We start from the raw sequence: 24,751 nt of genomic DNA, 5'->3' as shown, positions 1-24,751 counted from the left end.
ATCATCCCATGGTCCACTACGTTTCTCAAGCGGTTGTCCTTGGCAAAAAATGCTCCTTCCAAGATCTCTTAGTTGATCATGCACTAGAAATTCACCATGATCTCCAATTTTAATTAAGCACCTCAACTTCAACTCTTCAATACCTTGACTTGGATAAAACCCACAGTCCTCCCACATGTACATGGCGTATTCGCTCGTTTTGCCAATAAAGAAACAAACAATATCGAGAAAAATCTGCTTTTGTTCATCTTCTAATGCATCATAACTTATTTGCAATATCTTTTGGACATCTCTATGTGGTTGGTTTTTTAATTTCTTCTTCACATCTTCCCATACTTTTCGATTTTTTTTATACAAGTAAGAACCTACAACTTGAAGAGCCAAGGGAAGCCCACCCATGTTGGATATGATATCACGAGATATACCCTCAAACTCCCTTGGAGAATGGTCCATACGAAATGCATGTCTGTTAAACAAAAGCAAAGCTTGCACCTTATCCAATTCATTCAATTCATACTTGTAGTCTACCTCAAATTTAGATTGATCAAGAACGGCTTCATTTCTAGTTGTAACAATGATCACACTTCCTGCCATAAACCAATCACGCTCCCTAGCCAACGCATCTAGTTGACTCTTGTCATCTATATCATCCAGAAGAATGAGAACCTTTTTCCCTTTGAATCTAGATTGAATTATACTAATTCCATCATCAATTCTAGACACTTGACTTTTGCTCTGTAGTATATCCGATATTAGTTGACTTTGCAGATACGTAATACCGTGGCGCCTTGGTAGTTTCTCGAACATCTGGAAGGAAGCTGACATGCACAAATTTATTTGAGAGTTGATTGTAGATGCACTTGGCAAGAGTTGTCTTGCCTATCCCGCCCATGCCATAAATTCCAATCATTCGAGCATTGATGGAAGGATTGTCGATCCAATTCATAATTTCCTTCATACGATCATCAAGTCCAACTAGTTGCTTAGACACATCCAGCTGAAAATCTTCCCGTAACTTGCTTATAACATTTTCAACCACATGTTCTATTAATTTTCCCTCATGCCTGTCAAACAACAAAAACAATGAGAAGTTATGAACCTAGACATAGTTTATGCAAAGTATTCTATCCTTATCAACTGAGCTAACCCTTGTTGGCTATAGGAGGTCGATTTTATCTAGTGGTGATCAAGCTTTGAAGACCGAGCATTGGAGTCATTAGGAGGCCTATTGTTTAGTGATTGATACTATTGGCTAGAGGTATCGTCGTTTCTTTGTTTTTTTCGCTCTATACCGGAGGAAAATGTAAATTCTTGGGCACTATGGGATGCTTTGGTTTTAGTTGTCGTTGGTTTAGTTTTAAGGGACATCTTGGGGCGTACTGGTGTTTGTTGTCTTCGAGGCATTACGGCTATTTATTTTGGGGATCTTTTCTGAGCTTACAGTAAAAGTAATTCATCTGCATTTCCTCAACTCTGCGTGAAGAAGAAAACTTATCAAAAAAGAAAAGTTCAGTAAAGTACCCATTCGCAATTTTCTGAGATTCCCATCCAATTAAGTGACTAACTTCATTAAGTGCTTGTTGCCCCTCTTGGATATCCTTCTCATCAAAATGTTCCCGACTTGAATGGAAGGCATTTCCAAAATTTCCTTTTAGATGCCGCACATCGGATGGGGAAACTTTGTAAAATATAGGCAACACTATGTGTGACGCGCTCTTCTTACAGTCCATGATATGAACGAGCTCACGGAGGCACCATTTGCTCGAAGCATAATTTTCGGAGATGATGGGGATCGAAATCTTAGACCGTGCGATGGCATCGAGAATCTCTGAACCAAATTCCTCACCAATTGGGATGCTGTTCTCGTCCCTGAACACGCAAAGCGGTATAGTCCCCGCTTTGATCAGACTGTGATAGAGGTGATCAGTGAAAGTATTGCGGGTATCCGAGCCTCTAAAGCTCAAGAACACGTCATATTGACCGCTACCTACACCTGTGGCTTCTGGAGAGATGAATGAAGAAGTGGATGCTCCTTCAGTGCTCTCTTCCTCTGCCCTCTTTTTCTTTCCCTGACTCTGCCCTCTGTCCATGGTGATCTGAGGGGGAAAGTTGAAAAGAAAGATCCTTTTTTGCTGCTTAAAAGGATTGTTGAACAACGAAAGACGCTTTTAGAATGCTTTTCTGCAAATGCTTGTTGGCTCCGAATAACGTGTTCGTTAATTCCCTAGGTAATAAAGACACGACCTTCAGTTAAGTAAGCTAACATCATTTCACATGATAAAATTTATGTTTCTTGATTTCTCTATTTCTCTGTGCAGAAGATTAGGTGGCCCTGAAGAGGCCCCCAAAAAGCCCACATCATTTACTTGTTTAGAAACATAAATTTGAAATTAAACAAATTACATTGTAATTAATCGACTTCCTTAAAACATATTTGAACAATTACATAACTTCACGCATGTGTATGATATTTGAAGGTGAATTCTTTCATTTCAAGGTAAGATATTGAAATTACGTAGGTAACTCCATGGAAGCATCTTCCTCTGGATATAAGCTCACACGATGCCTAATCCTTGTCATAATCTTCGACCTTGCTATTATTATTTTTATCCTAATACATAAACAACCCTAACTATCTCCACCACCTCATTTTCACAACCCCTTCTATGTATTCCCATGTCCATTGGCCAAACTAATGAAGTGTCATGTAATTGTTGCCCAATAAACCAGATCCTCCAGATGTGTGCACTTTCCTAATTGGAGGGAATTTCCATCAATCACGTTTTTAATTTGGCGGGTTTTGAGTTTTAGGCATTGCTCATATGTAAAATTAACTAAATCTAAAACATTAATCGAGGAAAAATTTTCAATTGATCAGTTGTTTTGATTATGAAGGAAGTCAATGAAAATGATTCTAAATGAAAGGGAAATACTTCCTTTTGGGCCCACATTTTATTTCTTTCTAAAAGTGCATAGAAATGAGAGGAAATGCGAAAATTGCACTTTTCTTCCAATTGGCCTTACTTCCTTTTTAAGGATGAATAGAATGAACGATAATTAAGTCTATCAATGAAATTAAGTTCCATTAACATCATTTCCACCCAACATGCATCCAAACATTTTTCGAGGACTTTTAACTTATTTCTCCAAGCAAACTCGAGCTTCTCCGACAAGCTGATACGTTCTTCTCTCTTCAAACGGCTCGGAACTAGGTACTCTCCCTCTTACTTAACTTCAATCAATCTTAGACCATCTTTGTTCTCCTTCCCTCCCTCCCTCTTTTCTCTTTTTGTGTGAATGTTGCTTCTCTATTCGTTTCGGGTTGTTTGCTTCACTTCTTTGATGTTTTCATTCAAATTTTGTGATTTCATATTTTAATTTTATTTAAAATTGTCATATTCTTAATGATGTTGGAAATGCAAGGTAGAGATGAACAAATGGTCGTTGTCATTTCTCTCTTATTTATTTTGTGTTGGCCCCAAATGCCAATAATTTTATATAAGACAAATCTATGATATGATGTTACCAAGCTATTCACTTCAAACTTTCAAATTTAAATTATTGATTGATAAATTGTCTGCAAAATAGAGTTATAATTCGTTAAATGACACCAAATGAGCATAACGCGTTAGTATTAAGTTACTAATGATATATGAAATACTTGTACACTGTCCTTAAGTTCTTTTCTGGGTCATTTTTTTATTACAATTTTGTTGGCATATCATTCAACTCTTGAAAAGTCAGTAAAACAATGATAAAAGAAGTATGCGAAATATTCAAAAAATAAAAGATAATTTAGGAAAAAGCATAGAAAAGAAGGGAATGAAGTGTCCAGGCTTACTTTTAGAAGGAAGTAGTGATATTTAGAGGTAATGTCCAAAAGGCTTTTGAATTATGAATTCACAACACATAGAAACTTTGATGAACATGAATTGAAAGTAAAAAGGGAATGAAAGATGTATGGAAATTTGGTCTCAATCAAATGTCCTTACCATAAAGATTGACCAACGCGTGCCTAATTTCCGTCACGTTTTCTCCCCCAAATGATTGATTTTTTTCAGCCTCGCCGGTGGTTGTGACTCATCGACTGGAGAAAAATGCTCCAATAATGTACTGTGCATAACGAGGCTTCAATTCAAAGGATCAAATACAATTTTTTAAACTCTATAACTACGACATTATCATTTGGGGGTGAAGATTTCGGTAATCAAAAGCATTGAACACGGGACTATTCCATGTCAAACGTAATGAATTGGCTTCATCAATTGATATGAGATTGCTTGTGAGTAAATAGAAATTACGTATGCAATGACTATTTTGATTCCAATAAATGCTCATGATCAACTAAGAGCGTGCAAAATGGACAATTGTAAACCAGATTGTTTGGACATTGATTCCACTTTTAGAAACCGGGAACCAATTAGTCAGTTTGATCTTGTTAAGACAGTTCCTAGTTCAAGTAGTCTTTTTTACACATCCCTAATTGACCATGAGCATTTATTGGAACTAAAATAGCCATTGCTTATGTAATTTTTATTTACTCACAAGCAATCTAATATCATTTGATGTAAGCTAGCTCCTTATGTTTGTCTTGGAATAGTCCTGTATTCAATGCTTTTGATTACCAAAATCTTCAACCCCAAATGATGATGCTGTAGTTATAGAGTTAAAAAAAATTCTATTTGGTCCTTTGAATTGCAACCTCGATATGCACAGTACATTATTAGAACATTTTCCATCTATCACAACTACCCGCATGGCTAAAAAGTATGAATCATCAGGGGGAGAAAACGAGATAGAAATTCAATCATTGGAGCATTTACCTCCAATAGGAGCCTATAATTGGACTATAAGATATTCAAATGGAAGCATAAAATTAATCTCAAACTTTAAATTTGTTTCTAGTCATGCTTTGGACAATAAGATAAAAAATAGCGATCGATTTCATTGGATTGACTAGAACCAGATCGGACTGGGAACTGATTCCCCCATGATCAACGGCCATGGATCATGGTCCCAAAGGGCCAGGCCCACAAAATTGCCAAAAAGTAGCCGAAATTCCCTTTGGGCCCAAAAAACCCTTAAAAATGGGCCTGGCAGCCGTCAAAGCCCGAAAACTCAAACGGGCCGCCGTGCCATGGCTGGCCCGGCCCGTTCAACATTGAACAACCCTCCCTCCCTCCACATCGAACCTCCGTTTTTTCCCTTCTTCGTTCCCAATATCAACCGGCAGATCATTCGAAGCGGCAAGCCACGTCACCGTCCTCTCTCTCTCTCTCTCTGTGAAAAGCGACAATGGCGACGCCGTCGGCGGCGGCGGGGGCGGCGGAGGACAATAAGGCGGAGAAAGAAGGGAGCCAGCTGCTGGGCTCGCCGACGTTCACCGAGCTCGAAAACGGCCGATTCAAGTGCGTGGAGACCGGGCACGAGATGCTGACCAAGGACATGGACCCCTACTCCCGCAGCAAGCGGTGCCGTCTGGGCCTCATCGACTTCGCCCTGGTCCGCAATAAGCCTCCCCTCAACATGTTCAAGCAAGACCCGCTTTCCCGGTAATAAAAAAGATGACTCCTTTACATGTTCATTCCCCCCTTTTTTTTTTGGTGGCCGAGGAGCTGGAGAAAGTGGATGGAGGGTGTTTATTCGTTTCAGATTTTGGGTGTATTGGAGGTGGAATATTGAAAGCTTAGCTGAACTAGTTCGGGTTTGACAGATGAATTTGACTTATTGGTTTCTCGTTGGTGGGGGAGATTTTGTTTTGTTATACTGAATTTTGTTGTCAATATATTTTATGAATAGCATGAGAAATTTGGCTTCCTTGGATGGATTGAATCCTAGTCTAGATTAGATGCTCTTTATATTTGTTTCTTGACACTCAGTCCTGAGAGATTGAATTGTCTGAAATGCAAATAATTGGATGATTGTCTATTTTCTGCCCTTCCCTCATTGCCAATGAGGGAGGGGAATGGAAATCTCAATGCTGATCCGGCTCTCTGCTTATTCTGCTTTTCAGTTCAAAGTTAGTGTGCAAATTGACTGGAGATACAGTGAACAAATCGGAGGAGCATATATGGAAGCATATCAATGGGAAACGGTTCCTCAACAAATTAGGTTTGTATGTTTACCCTCAGTTTGATAATCAGTAGGTTTGGAAATCTATGCATGAGATAATGTAGGATGTCACACTATGTGGTTGCTTATACTGTTAGAAAGCACTGAGGTTTATATTTTTATCTTGACAAATTGAGAGGACGGGGATGTTTGAAGTTTTACGTGATAATGATCATGGTGATATCTGGTAACAGAGCAGAAGGAAATGGAAAAGCTGACGCCGAACAAGTTGATGGAAGAAGTGGATGAAAAGCCAAAAAAGGCATTGAAACAGAAGAAAGACAATTCAGATAAGAAGCAGAAGAAGGAAAAGCAGAAGTCCGCTGGTCAAATTATTTCGGAAGTCAGAGACTCTGCTGAGAATAGCAGTGACACAGAGGATGCTGACTTCTGGATGCCTCCGGCTGGAGATCGTTGGGACTTTGATGATGGGGGAGATAGATGGGGATCTGATGCAGAGTCAGGGCAAGACAGTGATGAAGAAGCCGATGGAACAGGTATTTTTTTTTATGAGTATTGAGCTTATGTACTATATAGTGAGTGATGGTTAACTCATATCACGACATCCATTACCTAACATCATGGCTTGAGTAATGTATTTTTCTGAATTGTATTCTTTAGTGACATTGTTCTTAGGATTGCTTGTGCTGTTATAAATACTCGAATGTTAATTTTCTGAGGCAGGGGACTTTGGCATGACAATCAATGATTGCCTTACCATGTTGAGGATACTGAGGATTTCTTAGCGATAAAATGGAACGAATTGTTGTGACGGTTTTCCAGAACATAAAATTTATTGGACCAAAAGCGAGCTTGTCAGTATTCATTTTCCTATACTTCAAGATAATGTTTCAGATTGTGGGTTTCTTTTAACAAATTTTGGCAATATTTTCCTGAACTAGATGGTCTCAATGAAGTTGACGACAAAGATTCTGAAGAGATTTCTGTGAGGTAACTTCATGCCACTAGTTATCCCATTCATTGATTACTTTTAGTGGGGATGGGGAGCAGTTGGTGAATCCCTGGTTGATATTTATAAATGCAGGACAAAAAGGATGTCGATTGAAATTGGACCCAGCAGCTTTGCTTCACGGAAGAAGAAAAGTAGAAGAAATCCAACTGATTGAGGCCCTAGGCAGTGATTCGTTTTTTTGGCAGGTTCATTGTACTAGATTGTTTGAAATTTTCCATCAAGGTTGTTTGTCTGATCTGTTAATGGAGAAGTCTCCGATTATGAAGCCAGTGAACTTTAATTTCTATTTGAAAATGAATGTTGCTTTTCTCTACCTTTAAATGTTGTTCAAAAGGAAGGGTTCATTCAATTAATATCCTTACAGTCAGTTCAATTGAATTAGGAGTTTAGAGCCGTAGGCAGAAAGTGCTACTCAGAATACCCATGATGGATTTTCCTTTTCCTTGTTGTGGCAGCAACTGAAGCATTGTTTATGAGAAATGAGTAGTTACCATAATTATCGATGGAACACAACTCGCATGGACCATTATTATCTATGCTGTAAACTCTTTTTTGTACAAAGTATAGATGACGCTGTCCGTCCACTTTGAATACCGACAGATTCTTCCATCTTCCCCTTAATAAAGATGCCAGCAATAGCCATATACGTGTTTTTGTTTTCTATAGTGACTTACCTATGTTAAGAAGTGCAACTCCTACTTAAACCGCGGGTCTGTAGTTGCCTGTTTAATCGAGAGTGTAAGACAACATGCTTATTTCGGACATTCTATGAAGAGCACGTGTTAGTTACAGCATTTGTTCTGGAAGACTGCAAGAAAAGGGGAAAACAATCTGATGTATGGTCTTCTTATTGATATATATGACATTATATTATGAGTATATTCTAGTGCCAAGCAGAGCATGATTTATATTCATTGTGTAATCTAATAGTATGAAACCATGTTTTTATTTAGTAAAAATTCTACAAGTAATACTTTAACAACATTTGATTTTGGACATTGATATTTAAAGAATGGCTGTGAAATATGGTATGTCATCATTGATTTTCCTTCCTGCTTATTCGCTTTTAAAGGTGCTTGGATCAGTGCCTCTTTGTTGTGATTTTAATCTGTTCCAAAGTAGCGATCCCCGAACTCCCCCATGCCTGGAATCACACGCGCATTCTCATCCAGAGATGCATCAATCGCTGAAGTCACAATCTTCATCTTCGGAAATCTTTTGCACACCACATGTATACCTTGAGGTGCCTGCATTGTGACATTTAAATTGCAGCAGAACTTAAAATGCGCTGCTTTTGGTGGCTTCAGAAGAATATGAATTACAACTTCACTTACTGTTATAAGATTAAGGAAAATGATATTAGACTCTGATACACCCTTGCTGAGAAGTAGAGTTATGGCCTTGACGGCAGAGTTCCCTGAAATATATGGATTTACGCACACTGTTCATGTCTGTTTCAGCTGGTTTATTACGTGATGGTGACTATTTCTGTGTTTCCAAACCTGAAGCGAGTACTGGATCGAGTAGGAACACGTGGCGGCTTGAGATGTCTGCAGGTAGCTTTTCATAGATCAGCTGCACAATATCATTGCCAAAGTATAGTTACCATGTCGTTGAAATAATAATGTGCATCCGATCACTTGTCTTTACGAACCTGCCTGCCGCTATTACCCTCTCTATGAATGAGGATTTTGCCAATTTTGATTCCCTTACAGCAGGCCCTTAATGCGTTCTCCATGCTCTCACCGCTGGCGCATGCACAATCAAGTGTGAGTAATCCATTTAATTTTTGCCACTCTTAGTTGAGTTGTTAGTTCAGTGAATCTAGTGCATGCGATCACAACGCTAGCAGAAAGAGTAACTCTTTAGCATGAACAAGGAGACCAAATAGCTCAACAGTGGTGTGAGTGGAGAATTCAATGCTATGTAAAAGCAGACTGGTGAGGTTTCCAGGTTGAGACAGCAACTTTGTGCCCTTAATTACCATCTCAGTAACTATGCCATCCATCAGTTACCAAAAAAGAACTGATGGTATTCGGAAGAAGCAGCCATAGCACCGCAAAAAAATTTCTGCATACTCAATAACAAACTGCTATGCTTGATACTCGCCAAACCTTGAAATATGCATAAATACGCACGTAGCCCTTAAATGTTATGAGCCCTTAGCACTATGGATAGCTGACTCCGTAATATTGAATGTACAAACGATATAACATACCTTCTGATGATCGAGATTCCACACAACCTTTTGCGGAAAACAACTCCAGTGTACACAGATCCTGAGAGGAATGAAAGGCATTCAATTACGCTAGTGTCTATGACATAAAGCAGATATTTGGCGCATTCCATTCGAGTATTTTGATGAAGGGCTTTCGCTCAAGCCTGGATGACCCATCAAAAAGAAGAAATTTTTTCCAACCGAAACTTACAGACTACAGAGACTGAACAACGCATATGTACAAGTGAAAAGACTTGATGTAAAGCATCAGTGTATCTATTGTCGTCCTGTTCAACAAGGAATGTAGAAAGCATTTTCTGACAACCTGTTGGAGTTGTTATCTGTTTTTCAGAAAAGGGGAGATGGCCAAGTCCGTGCTCCACCACCTGAAAAAAAATTGCAAACAACAAATCAAGAATTAAAACAGACAGATTACTTCTCAAGTTCTCTAGAATGCAGCACTAGCCAGATTGGTTACCAAGCGAATAAGACGATCAGCATAGAAGACGAAGTCATGTTTTGTTGTTCTGACATCGCGTATAAGTGTGTGCATGCCCCGTATCTGGAAATAAAAACAGTCATGAAGCAGTCCGTGGTATTAATATTTTAGTCTCTGGGCAAATATAAATGAGGAGTTCACACACAAGCAGTTTCCCATGTCGTACAAGAGGAACTCTACTGGAACACGTACAGAAAAATTAAGAAATCGTTGAAGATATGTGAATGATACCTGAAAGGTAGAAGTAATCACACATAAATTAGCGTATATCTTGCATAGATCGTGCTGGCCAAGCTTCGTATGAATATGTTGAACTATCAAGTCGATTGCAACATCATTATCTCCTCCTCTGGGGATGATAATATCAGCAAACTTTTTTGATGGCAATATGAACTCATCGAAACTAGGCTTCACAAACCTGTCATACTGAAATTTGAAGTAAATTGCCCCATAAGACAACTTGCTGATGTGTTGCTATTGGACGTGTGGTGGGGCTGCAATGCACGCACGCACGCACACGTGCGCATAGAGAGAGAGAGAGAGAGAGAGAGAGAGAATCTTTTTAAGTAACTTTGCAGTGTATCCCTTCTTTGTTTTAGCGGGAATGTTAGTCGTATTTTTTTTTTGAAGGAATGACACGTCTCCTTATCCATTGAGATGGCATCTATATAAGGAAGGGATTGAGATCACTAACTTGGTCAAGTACACCTTGAATGTCTCTGCCTCTTTCAATGGTATCCCGTTGAATCCTCCGTGCAAGTCGTATATCAGAATCTGCACTGAAGAAGTGTTAGGATGGTTATTAGATTGTAACCCTCAATTCTATGTGAATAGCTAAGCTTGTGCCACCTAATGATGCAGGGAAAATATGTTCAGAGGAGGAGGTCAGCAAAACTCCACAGGTTTATTATGTAAATACAAACAAACTTTCTAGCTGAACTAAGAGTTCATATGGGAACAAAACATTGAGCATATTCATGTGGAAACTCCTAATCTTCTTGTCTTTTTATGAACTGCAGATAACATTTCTTTTGATGAATGATCACCAGTGTACACGTCAAAATAATGTGCCTTTCTAGTAAACATATGCTTTAGTGATCAAAGTCAGAAGGGGTCTAAGAACACTATTACATTGAGGTAAGGTTTTTCAAGTCCCAAGCTATTTAATTTCAGAAAAGCAGAAACCCACGCTGCAAAGCTCAAAGACAGGTCAGATCCTCCCAAAACGAAGGCAGAACTACTTACTCTACTGTACGAATGATACAGGGACAAGGACCATAAGAGACCTGTGTCAACGAAGATCTTCATGTTCATGAGATCACGAACTCGAGGATCATGAAGGACAAGAATTCCTTCTAAAATTATAACGTCGGAGGGGTTGACCTACACAATAAAGAAACAGCAGTATAAAGTTAGTGCGTATCTAATTGGGAGGATCTCCAGAAAGTGACAAAACAAAAGAAAAGGGATCTTCACAGATGTTATAACAATGCATGCGTCATTCTAATACTGGACATTCCTCCACCATAAACTTTTTATGGTAATGGTACTCTTCTCAAACCAGGGACTCTCTCTTGGAAGAGACAATAATCTAACCCAAGATGATTGAAAGTTTGCTATAGTTAGGAGTCTTGAAAGTGCTTCTGGTGATTGACGTTGCAGCTCAAAAGATAGTCTGCAACATGCCTATACGTTTAGTACCTTGCATGCAGCTTCAGTGCTTTTATGGCTCTTGAAATCATAGGAAGGTATGCTGACTTCCTGACCAAGTTTTAGCTTTTCCATGCATGAAAGGAGTAATTCTGTATTGAATGCATCTGAGCAATGATTGAAAATGTCAGGTACATAGTTGCGGCTTCAAGCTTGAAGTTTTTACCAAGCAAATTGACCAGTAAACTCACCCGGATGGTCAAAATTGTACTCATGAACCTTCTGCAGTTTCTCATCGCTCAGTGAGTGGTAGAAAGAATCCTGCAAGATGCAGAGCAAAGCAATTAGCATCAATATTCATTCCAGGATAGCAGAATTTGGCTGGAGAGAAAAAAAGGTCTCCTCTTTCCCATATGGAACATTCTACATATATGAATCGCTTACATAGAAAAATAGCATGAAAAAATTTGATATCTCTCTCTCTCTCTCTCTCTCTTTAACTCCAAAAATTAAGTCTCAGAAGAAAGGGCTATTTCCTGCCACGTGCCTTATTTATGGGTCGCAATTACATCCTTATATTCCACTTTCTCCACAAAGCTTTATGAGTGTCTCCAACAAATCTATCACTAGAGCAGGGGAAACTCCATCCGTTTGACGACGAACATTCGTTTAGTTCAGGAGACGTCCAACCATGAAACATGATCAGTTCAACCTTTCCAAACAAAAGGAGCTTAATGCTTCAACGAATCCCCGTCAAGAGAGACGAACACTCGTGGAACTCCTTCAAATTCTAAGCAAGGCGTAAACTCTCGTTATTACTAGCATGGCAGAAAGAGCTGATCACGAGGCGGAATCCACATAAGTCCACAACTTCAGTAAGGCCTGATGGTGGGACCATGACTCCTAAACAATGTGCTTGGCTACTGTAGCGGCCATGTAAGTTGCTTGTGGACCAGCTTCGACATAGGACAACCCCACGTCGCTCATCTCACCGTTTCTCGCGAAACATAATTCGCACCCCAAGAAAAGGAAACGTTCACTGTACGATTCTTTAAGCTGTCGCGATTTCTCACAACGCGTCAATCCATGAGGGACCAGAGGCTTTCACCTGATTCACGAGAACGACACGCTCATGACGCATCTGCGAGATGATCATGTTGCAAACGGTCGTCTTGCCGGACGCGGTCCCGCCAGCAACACCTGACCGGAAGGCCCAACAAAGCAAAACACAAGAAGAAACCGCGAGTCACGATCCGTTCCGTCACGGGCGAACACAAGAGCCCAAGATCATCCGAAAAAAACCAGAACCAAGCACGGGCAGCGCCCGATCACCTATCACGAACGGCTGCTTGAACGGCGGCGGTGGCGCTTCGGATTGAAGCGGGGGGCGCCGATCCTCGACGCCATTGGCCGCCGCGGCCGCCGGCTCCGAGTCCATGGCCGAGCCGGAATCCGCGCGCGAGGGGGTGGGGGGAACCCCTCAGGATCGACCTCGGAGATCCACGAGGCGGAGGCGGAGGCGGCGGCGGCGGCGGCGGCGGCGGGGATCGGAGCGTTGCGGCTTTCTGCGGTTCGCTAGCTTTGACGGCGAGGATTTCGGAGGACGCGACGTGGCGGCACAGGAAACGGCAGAGGCTGAGGGCGTGAGGATTTCCATGCTCCTCCTGCGAGTTTCGGTTCCTTTTATAAAGGGAGTCGCGGAGATGAGGTGAGGTGAGGTGAGGTGAGGTGAGGTGTGGTGAGATGAGATCGAAGATGGAAGACGATGGGGGAGGAAGAAAGGAACGAAAAGAGCGGGAAGAGACGAATGCTGTGGGGCCGACACGTGGCCCGTCTCCGTACTTGGGGGTTGATTGGGCTCGGCTGCGGTTGATTTGCCTTTTCCACCGTCGTTTTCACCTCGAGGTTTTGTCCATTCCATCCCTTCTTTTTTCTTCCGTTAGGAATTGGAAGCGTATTTTCTTAGTTATTAGATTCTTTTTTTCAAATATAAATTATTTTATATGCTCCGAGTGACACTAACGTTGCATTTGGTACGACCGAACAGAATGGAATTAAAACAGAATGATAATTTCGCTATTCTTATACGGTGGATTGTGAGAATAAATTAAAATGCAAATTATTGTGTTTGATTATAAGAAAAAAGTCCTGAAAATATAACAACTTTGATATGCTCTGCATGTGTATTGAATGGTGTATTGATTGATATTTCTTAATTTTATTTCAGAATTACTAAAATTATTCCTTTCAATTGATTCTTAATATATTATAGTGATTGATCTTTTCTATTGAAATACACTCTGCATTTAAAATCATTCAACCCTATTTATTATCCAGAAGCGTAATTAGTAGCATTCTTGAATACTGAAAGCATTTTGGTTTCTAATTCACATATTAACCATACTTATAATGGAACCATTTTGAATTTCAATGCACCCATTACGTAGAATACGAGAATGACAGTGCATTCAATAGAGCAAAATTTCTTTTACTAGGTGGGCACCTGTTAACAGAAATCCATAAAATAAAATAAAAATGTGATGGGTATAATTTAATTTGAGAAGTGAGAAAGGATCGATATTTCTCCCGGAGACCATGACTCCTTCGGTCCCGTTTGGTTTTTACAAACGAGGGGTTCCTGAAGACACCCTGACATGAAACAAGACAGTCCATTTTGATGTCATTACAGAATACATAAGATTTATCATGTGAAATTGAATGCATTCAAAGCGAGAAGCCATCAGTCAAGAAGCAAAAATTTTGACGCTTTGAAAAAGAAATAATCAACTTATCGCCTCCCGAAGACATTTTAATTATGAGAGTTCTTGTTTATGTAAATGACCCGATTTGACATGTACAAGAACTTACAAGAACTCAGCTAGTAACTTTTAAATACAACCGCGACTTAGACGAGGGAGTGATTAGGCCATTGCTTCGCTTTGTTGGTACGACCGACAGAAACACCCATAAAACCTTTACGATCAAAAAGTTAAGGTAAAAGTGAAAATTAAAAAAAGTATATTGACGAAGAATTACGTCCGAACAACCAGCCCTAGTTGATCATGTAAGCCTACTTCTCTCAAACAGTCAGTATGTAGCCGCCGCTTCACAGCCATATCTCCACAATGCCTTACACAGCAAGTCTCATGTAGAAGTCAGTCACCATCTCGAAAGGACAAGCAATTCTTGCTACCAACGGGCGTGACTGAATGCTAGTTTCTCCTAGCAGAGCCATTCATGACCGTTCCGCACATCTGAAACAAAAACGGTGATGTCTGTGAACTTGCATGTAATCAAATGCGTGCACAAACATACAGTGAGCAGTCTTACTGCAGCAGGGGAACACTAGAATTTAAGATTTAATCGCTACAATTGAACACTGAACTTAGAATGAGTGTTCTGGTCATTTAACAGGTTTACTGCTGAAGAAGAAAGCATGGTGAGGGATTTTTAAAGGGCCATGGTTACTTAAGTTGCTCATAATCTAACTGGCTCAGAAAACAGAGACAACTGAGCCAGGAAGCTCATAGAGAGGATCAAAGGATGAACTTGTAATCCACCTTGATCATATGTGATTAAGAAAAACAGAAGTATGACTTTGATTTCAAACAGATCATACCAAACATGTACCTGATAATGCATCATCAGATTGTGTTGACCCCTTCAGTCCATAACTTCTTTCTCACGATAAGAACTCTTTCTTCGGAAGAGGAAAGAGAATCCACCCTAGGTTCAACTTCTGATGACCAGCCATCCCACCTCAATGCAAGAAGATATTTCCTGATGTAATTTATTACAGAAGGTTTATCTCTTATGATTACAAAGCCCTCTGGCCTTAAAATCCGGTCCATTTCAATCAATAGATCCTCTACTCCACAATTACGATTGTCAATCTCCGAAAAAATTTCCCAGGCATGAAGAAGATCATATGTCCGGGGATATGTTGAAAATGCTTCGCACCTGAAAAAAAGAAAAGAAAAGAAAAGGGTAAATGATATTCATACTAAGAGCTGAGAATGAGAAACAGAACAGAGAACGTCAAATTCTTAGTTATCCCTGCCATATCCACGTCATACTCAGTGGCTGACGAATATCTACATCATCAATAAGATGAACTACCGTGCATGTTGATTGGTAACAGGATACACGACGTACCGATGATGTATTACAAACAAATGCATGACCTAAAATGATAATAGGCAGGATCAATACCAATCATGAACAGTTCCAATTAAGCCTCGATCATAGATAATCTTCAATTTGGCAGAGGCATGAATGGGAGCTACATTCATAACCCAAACATCTTTGTCATTTAGGGCAGCTGCAAACCCGCCAAGGTTAGAGTTCATGTCCATGACATTTCTGATTGAATTCTTATGTAAGATAGCTCTCATCTGCTTCCAGTACTCATCAACTCTAGAACGCCATACACCCTGCGTAAAAGATCATGAAATGTCTTATTAGAATGATAGCTAAATCCTGAATGTAGTGGCACATTGGTCATCATGGCATGCGTGCACTTACAGTATCCTCTTGAAACTCTGCAGGAATGACACCAATTTCTTCCAGGCGAGGAGGTGGTGCAGTAAGCCTCCGAGGCCACAGAACCAGTCCACTCCATCTTTCCCGGTGCATCCCTTTTCAAAAAAATAAGTAGGATAATGAAAATTAATTTTACTCGCACCACCCAAATTTTACTCAACACTGAGGGAGAAATAGGTGTTCCCCAAAGAGCAATTGATAGAAGAAAAGTTATCAGCATTATCTCCCTTTGATGAAGTCTTTTTTCCAGCCCAACAAAATATTGTGATTATCATCATTATTATCAATCAAGGTGAGGGAAGAATAAAGGGAATTTATAATCTATCCACACCTTTCAATCACTTATGTTTACCAGACAGATGCAGTTATCATTTCAGAAAGACATCTAATGCCTACTGTGATAATTTGCAAATAACAGAGTCATCGGATCAGAGAGTGATCTGGGAAGAAGCCAAGTGGTATCCATGCATAGGTCACTATTTTACATGAGATTACCCTCCTTCCCCAGAGGTAAATTCTAGAGAAAACCAGCAAGAATTTGAAATGAGGGCGGGCAACTGATTAAGTTAGCCACACAGGAATAAACAGATCATACATCAGTAACAAGACACACGATTTCAGCAGTAAAGATATTATCAAAGCACTCACTTGCTGAGTAAGGGGAGATGCATGCCTTCATGAGCACATTCCAACTTGCATCTGGATCATCACCAGAGCTGCATAAAGGGGGTTTTGTTCCTTGATCTCTCTTCAAATAACAACTATTACTCATCGGTTTTGCCCATATAACAGTTTGGTCTTTCTTAGCTACAACTCTCCAGCACATTCTTCTAAGAAGATCATACATGGAGTTCCAAATCTTTCGGTTCTCTGGATCCTGCGCATAGGCTTCAGGAGAGGAGTACACAAAATATCCTCCCGGTCTTAGTAATCTGTCAAGTTCTAATAATAGAATGCCATCTCTTTGGAGCCAATCTATTCTACATCGTGAACAATGAGCCAGTTCAAAAGATCTACTTGGATAAGGAAGTCTTTTGGTCCCCAATACACCAAGAGTAGAAGGAATCCCCCTCTCTAATGCGAATTGTATTTGGTTCTCATGCACATCATTAGGTGCAAGGGACATGGCTATAATATCGAGAGGAAGAAGGTAAGCCCCAAAACTTGCGACTCCACACCCCACGTCAAGGACATTCCTGATACTGCCCCCATTGTGAAGCTTATCCCCGGGAAACTTTAGCATCTACAATTTCATAAGTAAAGCCCAAAAAGCACATAATGAGTTTATGGGTTTAATAATTGCAACAAGATAAAAAAAATGTACAGTAAATCCAATGATGCCCCCTCCTATCCAAAGGAATAATTTGTACATAAGAAAGAAAAGCTTCTGCTCTTTCCCCACCAAGGGTCAACAGATAAGAAAGCACTTAGGTCATACCTTAGCCACTGCCATGATGTACTTGTCGGCCCCATAATGAAAATGGGTTCCACCACCCGGGAAATTAATCTTGTCACCATTCACGACCATCCAATGCTGATCGGATTTCTCCTGTGCAAGATGTGTGTGAGGTATGTTTGCTCTCCACACTTCATCCCTGCTTGCTGGCCACCTGATAGGTACCTGATATTCTAGAAATAATCATCAACATCAGATCCGACAGAGGCCAACCTAAATTAGACTGCTGCACAAAAGCGGCAAAAGAAACCAAGAACCTTATAGCCAACTGGGGGAGGGATCAAGCAGTTGTAACGGCGCTCAGGTGGTGGACAATGCCGTTCGTAGTGCTCCATCAAGGTCAAGTTGGGCTTCAATTTCATTTGGTAAATAAGGTTTCTATCCAAACAAGGTATCAATTCCGAGAATTTCATATCACATACCTAAATAGAACCCAGAGAAAGGAATTATCCAAGTGAGAAGAGCTACATGAGGAGATCATGAAGATCAACTAAAAGCACAATTGACAAGCCAAACATCAAACTGGAGGCATTTCGAAGCAATCGACAGACAAATTCCATCAAGTATCTTCCATCGATACAACCACATTTGCGAAATGATCGAAAGAGGTCGGAACAGATGCACTCAAGAATATAAGCAGTGATCTAAGCATAACCCACATCGCTGTTCGTTCACAGGCACTGAAAAACTATAGAAATCCGATATTAGCGGGAAAAATTATCGAAAAAAATGCCGCGCGCCTTTTCGATGCAGCGATTGCATCGCTAAACTTGAAGCAGAAAACCACTCATTTGTCCACTTCACTGATTTTGAAATCTCCACTCTACCGGCGAGACTTGCACACTCGCGGCATAGGACAACGCAGTAAAACCGGCCAAACAAAAGAAATTGAACAGAATCGAACTCCAGAGGTTGCAAGAAACAGTCTTTCACCGCATAAAACAATCGTGACTTCGAGCGCGACTTACCGGAATGCTCCTGGGAACATCGGGATTGCGCTCCCGGTCGGCGAACAGATCATCCAAGTCACGACGGGGCACGAACCCGCCGAGGACGGGGTCGGCCCCATCGGACCCGAGGCCGTCCTCATCGGATCTCGAGAGACCCGGAGCGACCGACGACCCGTAGTACAGGCACACCAGCCCCAGGGCCGCAATCGCCCCGATCAAAACGTACTTCACGACGGCCGCATTAGGCACGAACTCGCTCCTGCTCTTCATCGGAACCGGCCCGAATCCGCGGCGAGATTCCCCCGGCGCCGGAGCCCCGAGCGGAAAGGCGCGATTTCGACGGAGGACGGAAGGCGAGGGGACAGGTGGGGCGGCGGATTCGGCTTTGCGGCGACGGCGATCGGCGCGGTTCCCGAGCTGAAATTTTTCCGGAGCTGGGGACTGTCCTGTCACCCATTTAAGTAAGCGAGCTGCGCGTGTGCATGAGAGATCCGATGCGGTGCAGCCCACGGTAGTACGCAGGTACACGAGTCAACACCTTTGACTTTTCAGAACTGACCATGTTATCTTTTTCTTCTGGGGTCGGAATAGCTGATGATGATGATAATGTTGAAAAAGAGAATAAAGAACGTCGCCAGGGGGGACACTATTCTTTGCTTGTTGCTTTCACGCGCAACTTTCATTTTTTTTATTTTTTTTGGGTCAAATCTCTCTCTCTCTCTCTCTCTCTCTCTACCCAAAAATCATCTTAAATTCTAAAAAAATTAAAAAGAATTGTTTTGGACGAATAGCTGTTTTAAGAAAAATATAATTCGTATCATCTGAAGAAAAGTAACGTTTTGATTTCTAAATGGTGCCAATTCCAGTAACTTTCCTTACCCTTAATTATCGCCTATCGGTCCTACAATCTCTCTTGGAACCGGATCTTTTTTCTTAATTATATGTCCGCACCAATCAGGGGAAGAGAGAGGGAGGAAGAGGGAGAGTCATTAAGATTTGGTGGAGGCTACGATTTGGGGTCCCGGGCGGGGGCGGTGGGGCCCGAGGGAGGATAGGCAGAAAGTGATTTTCCGCATAAGGCCCGCCGGTTGATACGGGAACAAGTCATTTCCCCGAGGTCAATAGAGTCTTTCCATAGTGGCATGGGGATTTGTCTATTTTATATGAGCAGGATATTAAGAAAAGGATCTCCGTCGCATCGATGTCCGGACGGAGGAGAGGCCACGCGCCCCGACGCGCGTGGGGCGCACGAATTAATCGAGTTCGGGGGAATTATTAATTTTTTTTTTTGTGGCGCCGATTCGACCAATCGATGCGCGAGTGCGGCGCACGTGGAACGGGGGAGAGCGGGGTTAGCGCGTGGGGTGGGGTGGGCACTGGAGATTTTTGTTTTTAATGCTTGCATTTGGTTGGTCATCGCCTGGTCCTTCTTTTTCCCCCCTCCCCCGGCCCCGGGGGGTGCTGCTTCTACTTAAAGGAAGAACCTAAATGCGTGTAGGCCCAAAAGGAAATAATATAAAAAATTCGAGTCGATTTACAGTCGATATATGAAGTTTACTTATTGGGTGTTTAATATGACTCGCTTGTATATTAACATCTCACAAAAAATGTCGAATTTATGAAACTAGCTTTGATTATTTCTTCGTTATTTTTATGGGAAGCGGTAGATTTGCCAAGCTTCTCCTACTGTGTAAGTGGTTGGAGACGAGGAGGTGGACTTAAGGAATGCTCTTTTATATATCGATGTTCTATTTTTTTATTATTGGCTTGAATTTTTGCATTGAACTTTTTAACATGACAAAATGTAAGTTCTATCTTAATGTATTTCATGTGTGTGGGTATCAAATTTCATGTGTAGCCTGTATCATGAAGCTTAATTTCATTTGACTGTATACTTGTTTGCTGATGCAGTGCATGAAACATTGGTCATCACGAGGCTCTTAGCATGTTAGCTTGCATTCAGTAGTCCAAATTTGAATTCGAATAGTATAACAACGTTTCATATTGAGTGTTTGATGACATCCTCCATACGCGATATATCCGAATATAAGGATGGATAAAAAATTAGGGGCAGGAGTGAAAGTTGGCTTGGATAAAAAAAAAAAAAAAAAATTAACTAGACAAGCAATGTTGTCTTCTAAGGAAGGAACAGTGAAGTGATAGGCACCATGCAAGGACCACCACGATGACAATTGATCATGGTCATTGTGCACAACTACCTTGGACCACTGTCTTTTGTCGTCACTCGATAGTTGATCATGTTTTCACATCTAAGGGTAAAAGGAAGATATTATATGTTGTATGGCTATTAACATTGGAGAACTCAAACTCCCTCATCAGTGTGCTAGATTCTTCGAGGTTGTCATCCACAAAGGCATGTCCACCCTCGTCACTCATTGCCTTGACGTTGTCCACAAGTGGATCTTCATCCACCTCCTCTCCACCCTCACCATCATAGATGATTGATTTCGACATGATGCCTAAACTTTGCATGTGGCATTCACCTCATCACTGCCTCCCTACCTCCCTTCACCTCGGCAGAGACTGCTACCGCTTCATAAACTAGATTAGTCATGCAACCTGAGGCCTGTCTTTGTTAGCATTGACAACAACCTTCAACTCGATGAAGCCGAGCGAGGACCACAACCTGCGAGTGGAGATGGCAAAGCTAGTGGCAAAGGAGATGAACCGGAGGGACTTGAAGAGTGTGGGTTTGATGAAAGCGAATGAGAGAACCTAGGGCAACATTTAGAGATATCAAGGGAGTTTACATTGGGCAAGTAAGATTTAAAAAAAGAACTTCAAAGATTTTTAATTATATATAAGGTTCTGCTAAATATACGATGAGGTTTTGAACAATTCGAAGGATATTCGAAAGAGTTCTAACATCAATTTATCTTATTTTATTTTGATTTGAATGCAAAACTAATCTTTTAGTAGAAAGATCAATGCACGTGGCATTAAAGAATGTATGATTCATCCCGTTCTAAATAAAGTAGCAAAGTACAGGAAAAATAAAATGCACCTAAGGCCTCCCTATTTTCACCTCCTCGGACTTGGGTACTTGAATCAATTTCGTTCCATAATAGGGATTGAGATTGACAAACGAGGGACTTTCGACAAAGCTCTAGACCTAGCATTCCCATTGCGAGCCAGCAAGCTAAGCACTAGGGCACTAGCATAGGGACCGACCCACCAAATGTAGTGGCGTACTTGAATTTCCCATAGTTGCATTTCATTGAATGTCGCGCCAAGAAAGATTCCATCTAACGCCCCGACTCACCATTTTCATTTCGGGTAATTTTGCATTTGTCCGCTCGGAAAAAGATCCTCGTCCGGACCAAAGCCTACTCGACCGGCATTGCATTCATTGCAGCCTCGATCCGCTCTACCGAATCCGAGTCCGGACAAGAAATCCCCGTGAGGAAAGGGAAATGAAGCGGTCCGCTAGAAGTTGACGATTGCCGTCGCCGTTCGGGTCACTTCACGTGGGCTTTTTTTTACTTTTCGTACATCGATGACCATGTCTGGATCGTTTTCTGTAGTGCGTTTCACGTTATAGAGGTCGGTTGCATGGAAATTTCTCATATCGGATTCTCAGTTTGGACAGCGACAAACAAATAATCATTTGTTTTGGCATGCGCATGAGTCGAATGCAGAAGAAACTTTGAAAAAGCAATAAAAGAGAACCAAAATATCCCCCAAAACCCCTGATTATATACTTCTTCGGCATAATATTCCGCGATTTTAAAACTTGTAATGAGACATCCAAATGTAGGGGTAGATAATATCGACTATATAATTTCGGTCACTGAGACTATTGTGAGAACAACTATTTGGTACACTCAGATCATGTAAGCCCGACTTATATGCACCATTTGATTTCATGGGTCTAGGGAGTCAACTTCATGCAACAATATAAATGAGTTGAGCTCATATGTAATGTGCGGCTAAGATTTCTTTCATTTTGTAGCATTGACATGTAGGCTCGCACAGTGAACTACATTCGACACAACGCCACATAGGATTAATGTGTCGTTGCCTCGGTTCTATATCTGAAGACTCGATAGAAATAAAGAAATATTGAAAAGATCGTGCAAATGGAATGGATATCGCTAATTGACAAGGGTTATTGCATATTTAAACGTTGAACTCTTTGCAAAAAGTGCATCAATAAATCTTTGCAAAAGTTCTAAATGTTTTCTTGAAATGAAATCAGTTTGTAAACTTTAAACAGTGCAATAATATTTCGAATTTAGTGCAAGCTCTGTCAATAATTGTTTACCCAAATTTGCTAATGTGGCATGCCGAAATTCTATACGGCATTTGAGCATATGTGGCAAAACTCGGAAATTAAAAGAAAATGAAAAATCAAAAGAGTCAAAATTTAAATGGATGAGATATAGATGAAATAAAAATAAAGGAAATCAACTCGGGAGAGATTTGACAAAAAGGAAAAACTAGGTAGAGAGAACGTGCAATATGGGTGAGATTTGACTTAAGATTGCAGCTAGTGATGTTGCCCCCACGTCACGAGGGAGAATCGGTGACCCTCGTTGGAAATCCGTGGAGGTTGTAGCCTTGCTAGGAGTCTAGGACCGTTCGACCCTTGTGGCTGCTCGGCCAATGGAGGTTGTTTTGTAACCTTCATATTGAAATATTTCACACCCTTTGACAATGTGATTATAGATGCACTCTCCATTCACCTAATAGCATCGAATCGGGTTATTGCCCTTTTAACACTCGTGTTTACTCTTATTAATTAAATTTCACATGTCATTCTTGATCGTGTTTGTATGTAAGAGGGAGTGTTGAAATGCCCCCACATCACTTTACAATAAGATTTATATGCTCTTTATATACACGTAATCTCATTCCACTCAATAGCTTAATTTTTTTGGGCTGGACTTTCTAACACTTCGGCTCAGAATCTTGAAGGAGAGCTTCTAGCCAGAGAAAGAGTACGTGATCATTGGCAACCGGAGTGAGTTTCAGTGGGAGAAAGATAAAATGCTTCAGATGATGCAAGATTCGAAGCACTGTACCCACTTCAGATTTATTGTCTATTGTTATTCTAAAGAGTAAGATGAATTGGATCCCCGATCCTCACCACTAGGTCCACCACCGCTTGCCACAACCATGTCAAACATCGTCGGCGACAATTGGTTTACGACTCGCCATTGCAACCCCAATCGGCGAGACATAGCTCGAACCAGTGGGCCCATGAAGGACAGCCCGATGCATTTATCACCGGGCGACGCATAATGATTTGATTAAATATAAGCACGGCAGGCCCAACCAGATGTAATTTGGGCGCGAGTAGGCTCAGGGCCCAACTTGGCCTGCAAACTTCTTATTGGAAATTGAACGAAAAGGTCCCGAGATTCCCTTTGGAATTGCCAGATGCAAACCTGGACATAGACTCCAGTTGTCGAGGATTCCGCAATATCCAGACCAGCAAACTTTGTACCAAAAGTCCAGACGCCTTGAACATGAAGTAATATTTTTAGTGCCTAAGTTTCCGCACTTGGCCAATGCCTGGAAAAGTCCCCGAATCATATCTCTGCACCTGTCCCTTTTTGACAAAAACTCCAAAAGCAAAATGGCCTTTTAGGAAAAATTCACTTTCTCTTTTGATGCATCCTAATCCATTGTTGCCTTTTAATTAGTTTTTACTCTTCCGTTTCGTGAGCTTTACGTATTAAAAAAATTCATGCACTCATATTGATCATGAAATTAGGACGCACTACAATCATCTCGTATATCACATTATTTCCCTTTATGAGAGTAATGCTGATTGTTATCGATAGTTTAACTCATTTCTTTATTTTCCAAGAGAAGGCAAAGAACTTTTGTTGAAACGATTCTTATTAATGAGTCCTCATACTATTTGAATAAAGATCAACTTGAATTTCGAACTATTGATCACATGTCCTTGAAAAAGAACATGAGTGCTTTAATGGTATTTGCGAACAAAATATTATTAGGTAAATCAAATAATTTATTAGTTGTCTACGGTCTATGAACTTCATGTATGATATGGTTTGATTGTTTAAGCAAGATTGGAATCGCTATTTGGAAAAAGGGTCTTTATAGTGGATAGTCTATGGGACAATAAGAAAACAATTTCATTTTTAACGCATTCAAAACACATAACATGATTAGGGTCAAGCAATGGGTCCAATTCAACCGGAAAACCAGAGCAAACAAGCTTAGACCGACGGGTTGGGTTTCCGGGTTGAATTGGTTTTAAGCTCGAATATTCGTGTGGTCAAGGATTCCATAGTTATTTGGACCAGCAAACAAACCTTCTAACCCCAAAAAAAAAGAGTCTAGAAGTCTTTGAATTCAA

General features: G+C 40.8%; 4 protein-coding genes across 7 annotated transcripts; 1 reads left to right on the top strand and 3 right to left on the bottom strand.

Moving 5' to 3' along the window:
• Window positions 1–343: 343 nt before the first annotated feature.
• On the bottom strand, window positions 344–2,277 carry LOC104434930 (disease resistance protein RPV1-like). Its single transcript, XM_039302181.1, has 2 exons — window positions 1,522–2,277; window positions 344–1,064 (listed from the first exon to the last, which is right to left on the bottom strand). Exons 1-2 carry the CDS (start codon window positions 2,088–2,090, stop codon window positions 716–718), a joined length of 918 nt encoding a protein of 305 aa, XP_039158115.1. The 5' UTR covers window positions 2,091–2,277; the 3' UTR covers window positions 344–715.
• A 2,956-nt stretch (window positions 2,278–5,233) lies between these two features.
• LOC104419207 (surfeit locus protein 2) lies at window positions 5,234–7,405 on the top strand. 2 transcript variants are annotated; one of them, XM_010030786.3, is made up of 5 exons: window positions 5,236–5,552; window positions 6,014–6,111; window positions 6,306–6,608; window positions 7,014–7,062; window positions 7,157–7,405. In XM_010030786.3, exons 1-5 carry the CDS (start codon window positions 5,296–5,298, stop codon window positions 7,236–7,238), a joined length of 789 nt encoding a protein of 262 aa, XP_010029088.2. In that variant the 5' UTR covers window positions 5,236–5,295; the 3' UTR covers window positions 7,239–7,405. The 2 variants fall into 2 exon arrangements, with proteins under 2 accessions (XP_010029089.2, XP_010029088.2); XM_010030787.3 differs by lacking the exons at window positions 7,014–7,062; window positions 7,157–7,405 and adding an exon at window positions 6,792–7,002 and having other exon boundaries at window positions 5,234–5,552.
• Window positions 7,406–8,187: 782 nt separating this feature from the next.
• LOC104419206 (uridine kinase-like protein 5) lies at window positions 8,188–13,196 on the bottom strand. Of its 3 annotated transcripts, none has more exons than XM_010030785.3 (14): window positions 12,784–13,193; window positions 12,560–12,651; window positions 11,703–11,772; window positions 11,503–11,618; window positions 11,088–11,184; window positions 10,496–10,575; window positions 10,033–10,227; window positions 9,781–9,864; window positions 9,628–9,688; window positions 9,303–9,363; window positions 8,739–8,832; window positions 8,587–8,659; window positions 8,419–8,501; window positions 8,188–8,331 (listed from the first exon to the last, which is right to left on the bottom strand). In XM_010030785.3, the coding sequence occupies exons 1-14, from the start codon at window positions 12,887–12,889 to the stop codon at window positions 8,188–8,190; spliced, it is 1,356 nt and encodes a 451-aa protein (XP_010029087.2). In that variant the 5' UTR covers window positions 12,890–13,193. The 3 variants fall into 3 exon arrangements, 2 of the variants coding, with proteins under 2 accessions (XP_010029087.2, XP_039158138.1); XR_005546645.1 differs by having other exon boundaries at window positions 8,189–8,331; window positions 8,587–8,634; window positions 12,784–13,195; XM_039302204.1 differs by lacking the exons at window positions 8,188–8,331; window positions 8,419–8,501 and having other exon boundaries at window positions 8,508–8,634; window positions 12,784–13,196.
• Window positions 13,197–14,225: 1,029 nt separating this feature from the next.
• Window positions 14,226–18,830, bottom strand: LOC104419205 (probable methyltransferase PMT9). Its single transcript, XM_010030784.3, has 8 exons — window positions 18,418–18,830; window positions 17,707–17,871; window positions 17,432–17,614; window positions 16,642–17,236; window positions 15,976–16,088; window positions 15,664–15,884; window positions 15,082–15,411; window positions 14,226–14,705 (listed from the first exon to the last, which is right to left on the bottom strand). Exons 1-7 carry the CDS (start codon window positions 18,667–18,669, stop codon window positions 15,096–15,098), a joined length of 1,845 nt encoding a protein of 614 aa, XP_010029086.2. The 5' UTR covers window positions 18,670–18,830; the 3' UTR covers window positions 14,226–14,705; window positions 15,082–15,095.
• Between the last annotated feature and the right edge of the window lie 5,921 nt (window positions 18,831–24,751).

Source organism: Eucalyptus grandis, chromosome 9 (assembly GCF_016545825.1).
Source record: "Eucalyptus grandis isolate ANBG69807.140 chromosome 9, ASM1654582v1, whole genome shotgun sequence".
Classification (NCBI taxonomy): domain Eukaryota; kingdom Viridiplantae; phylum Streptophyta; class Magnoliopsida; order Myrtales; family Myrtaceae; genus Eucalyptus; species Eucalyptus grandis.
The sequence above is the reverse complement of the archived record's forward strand: the minus strand, read 5'-3'. Positions and strand labels throughout refer to the sequence as shown.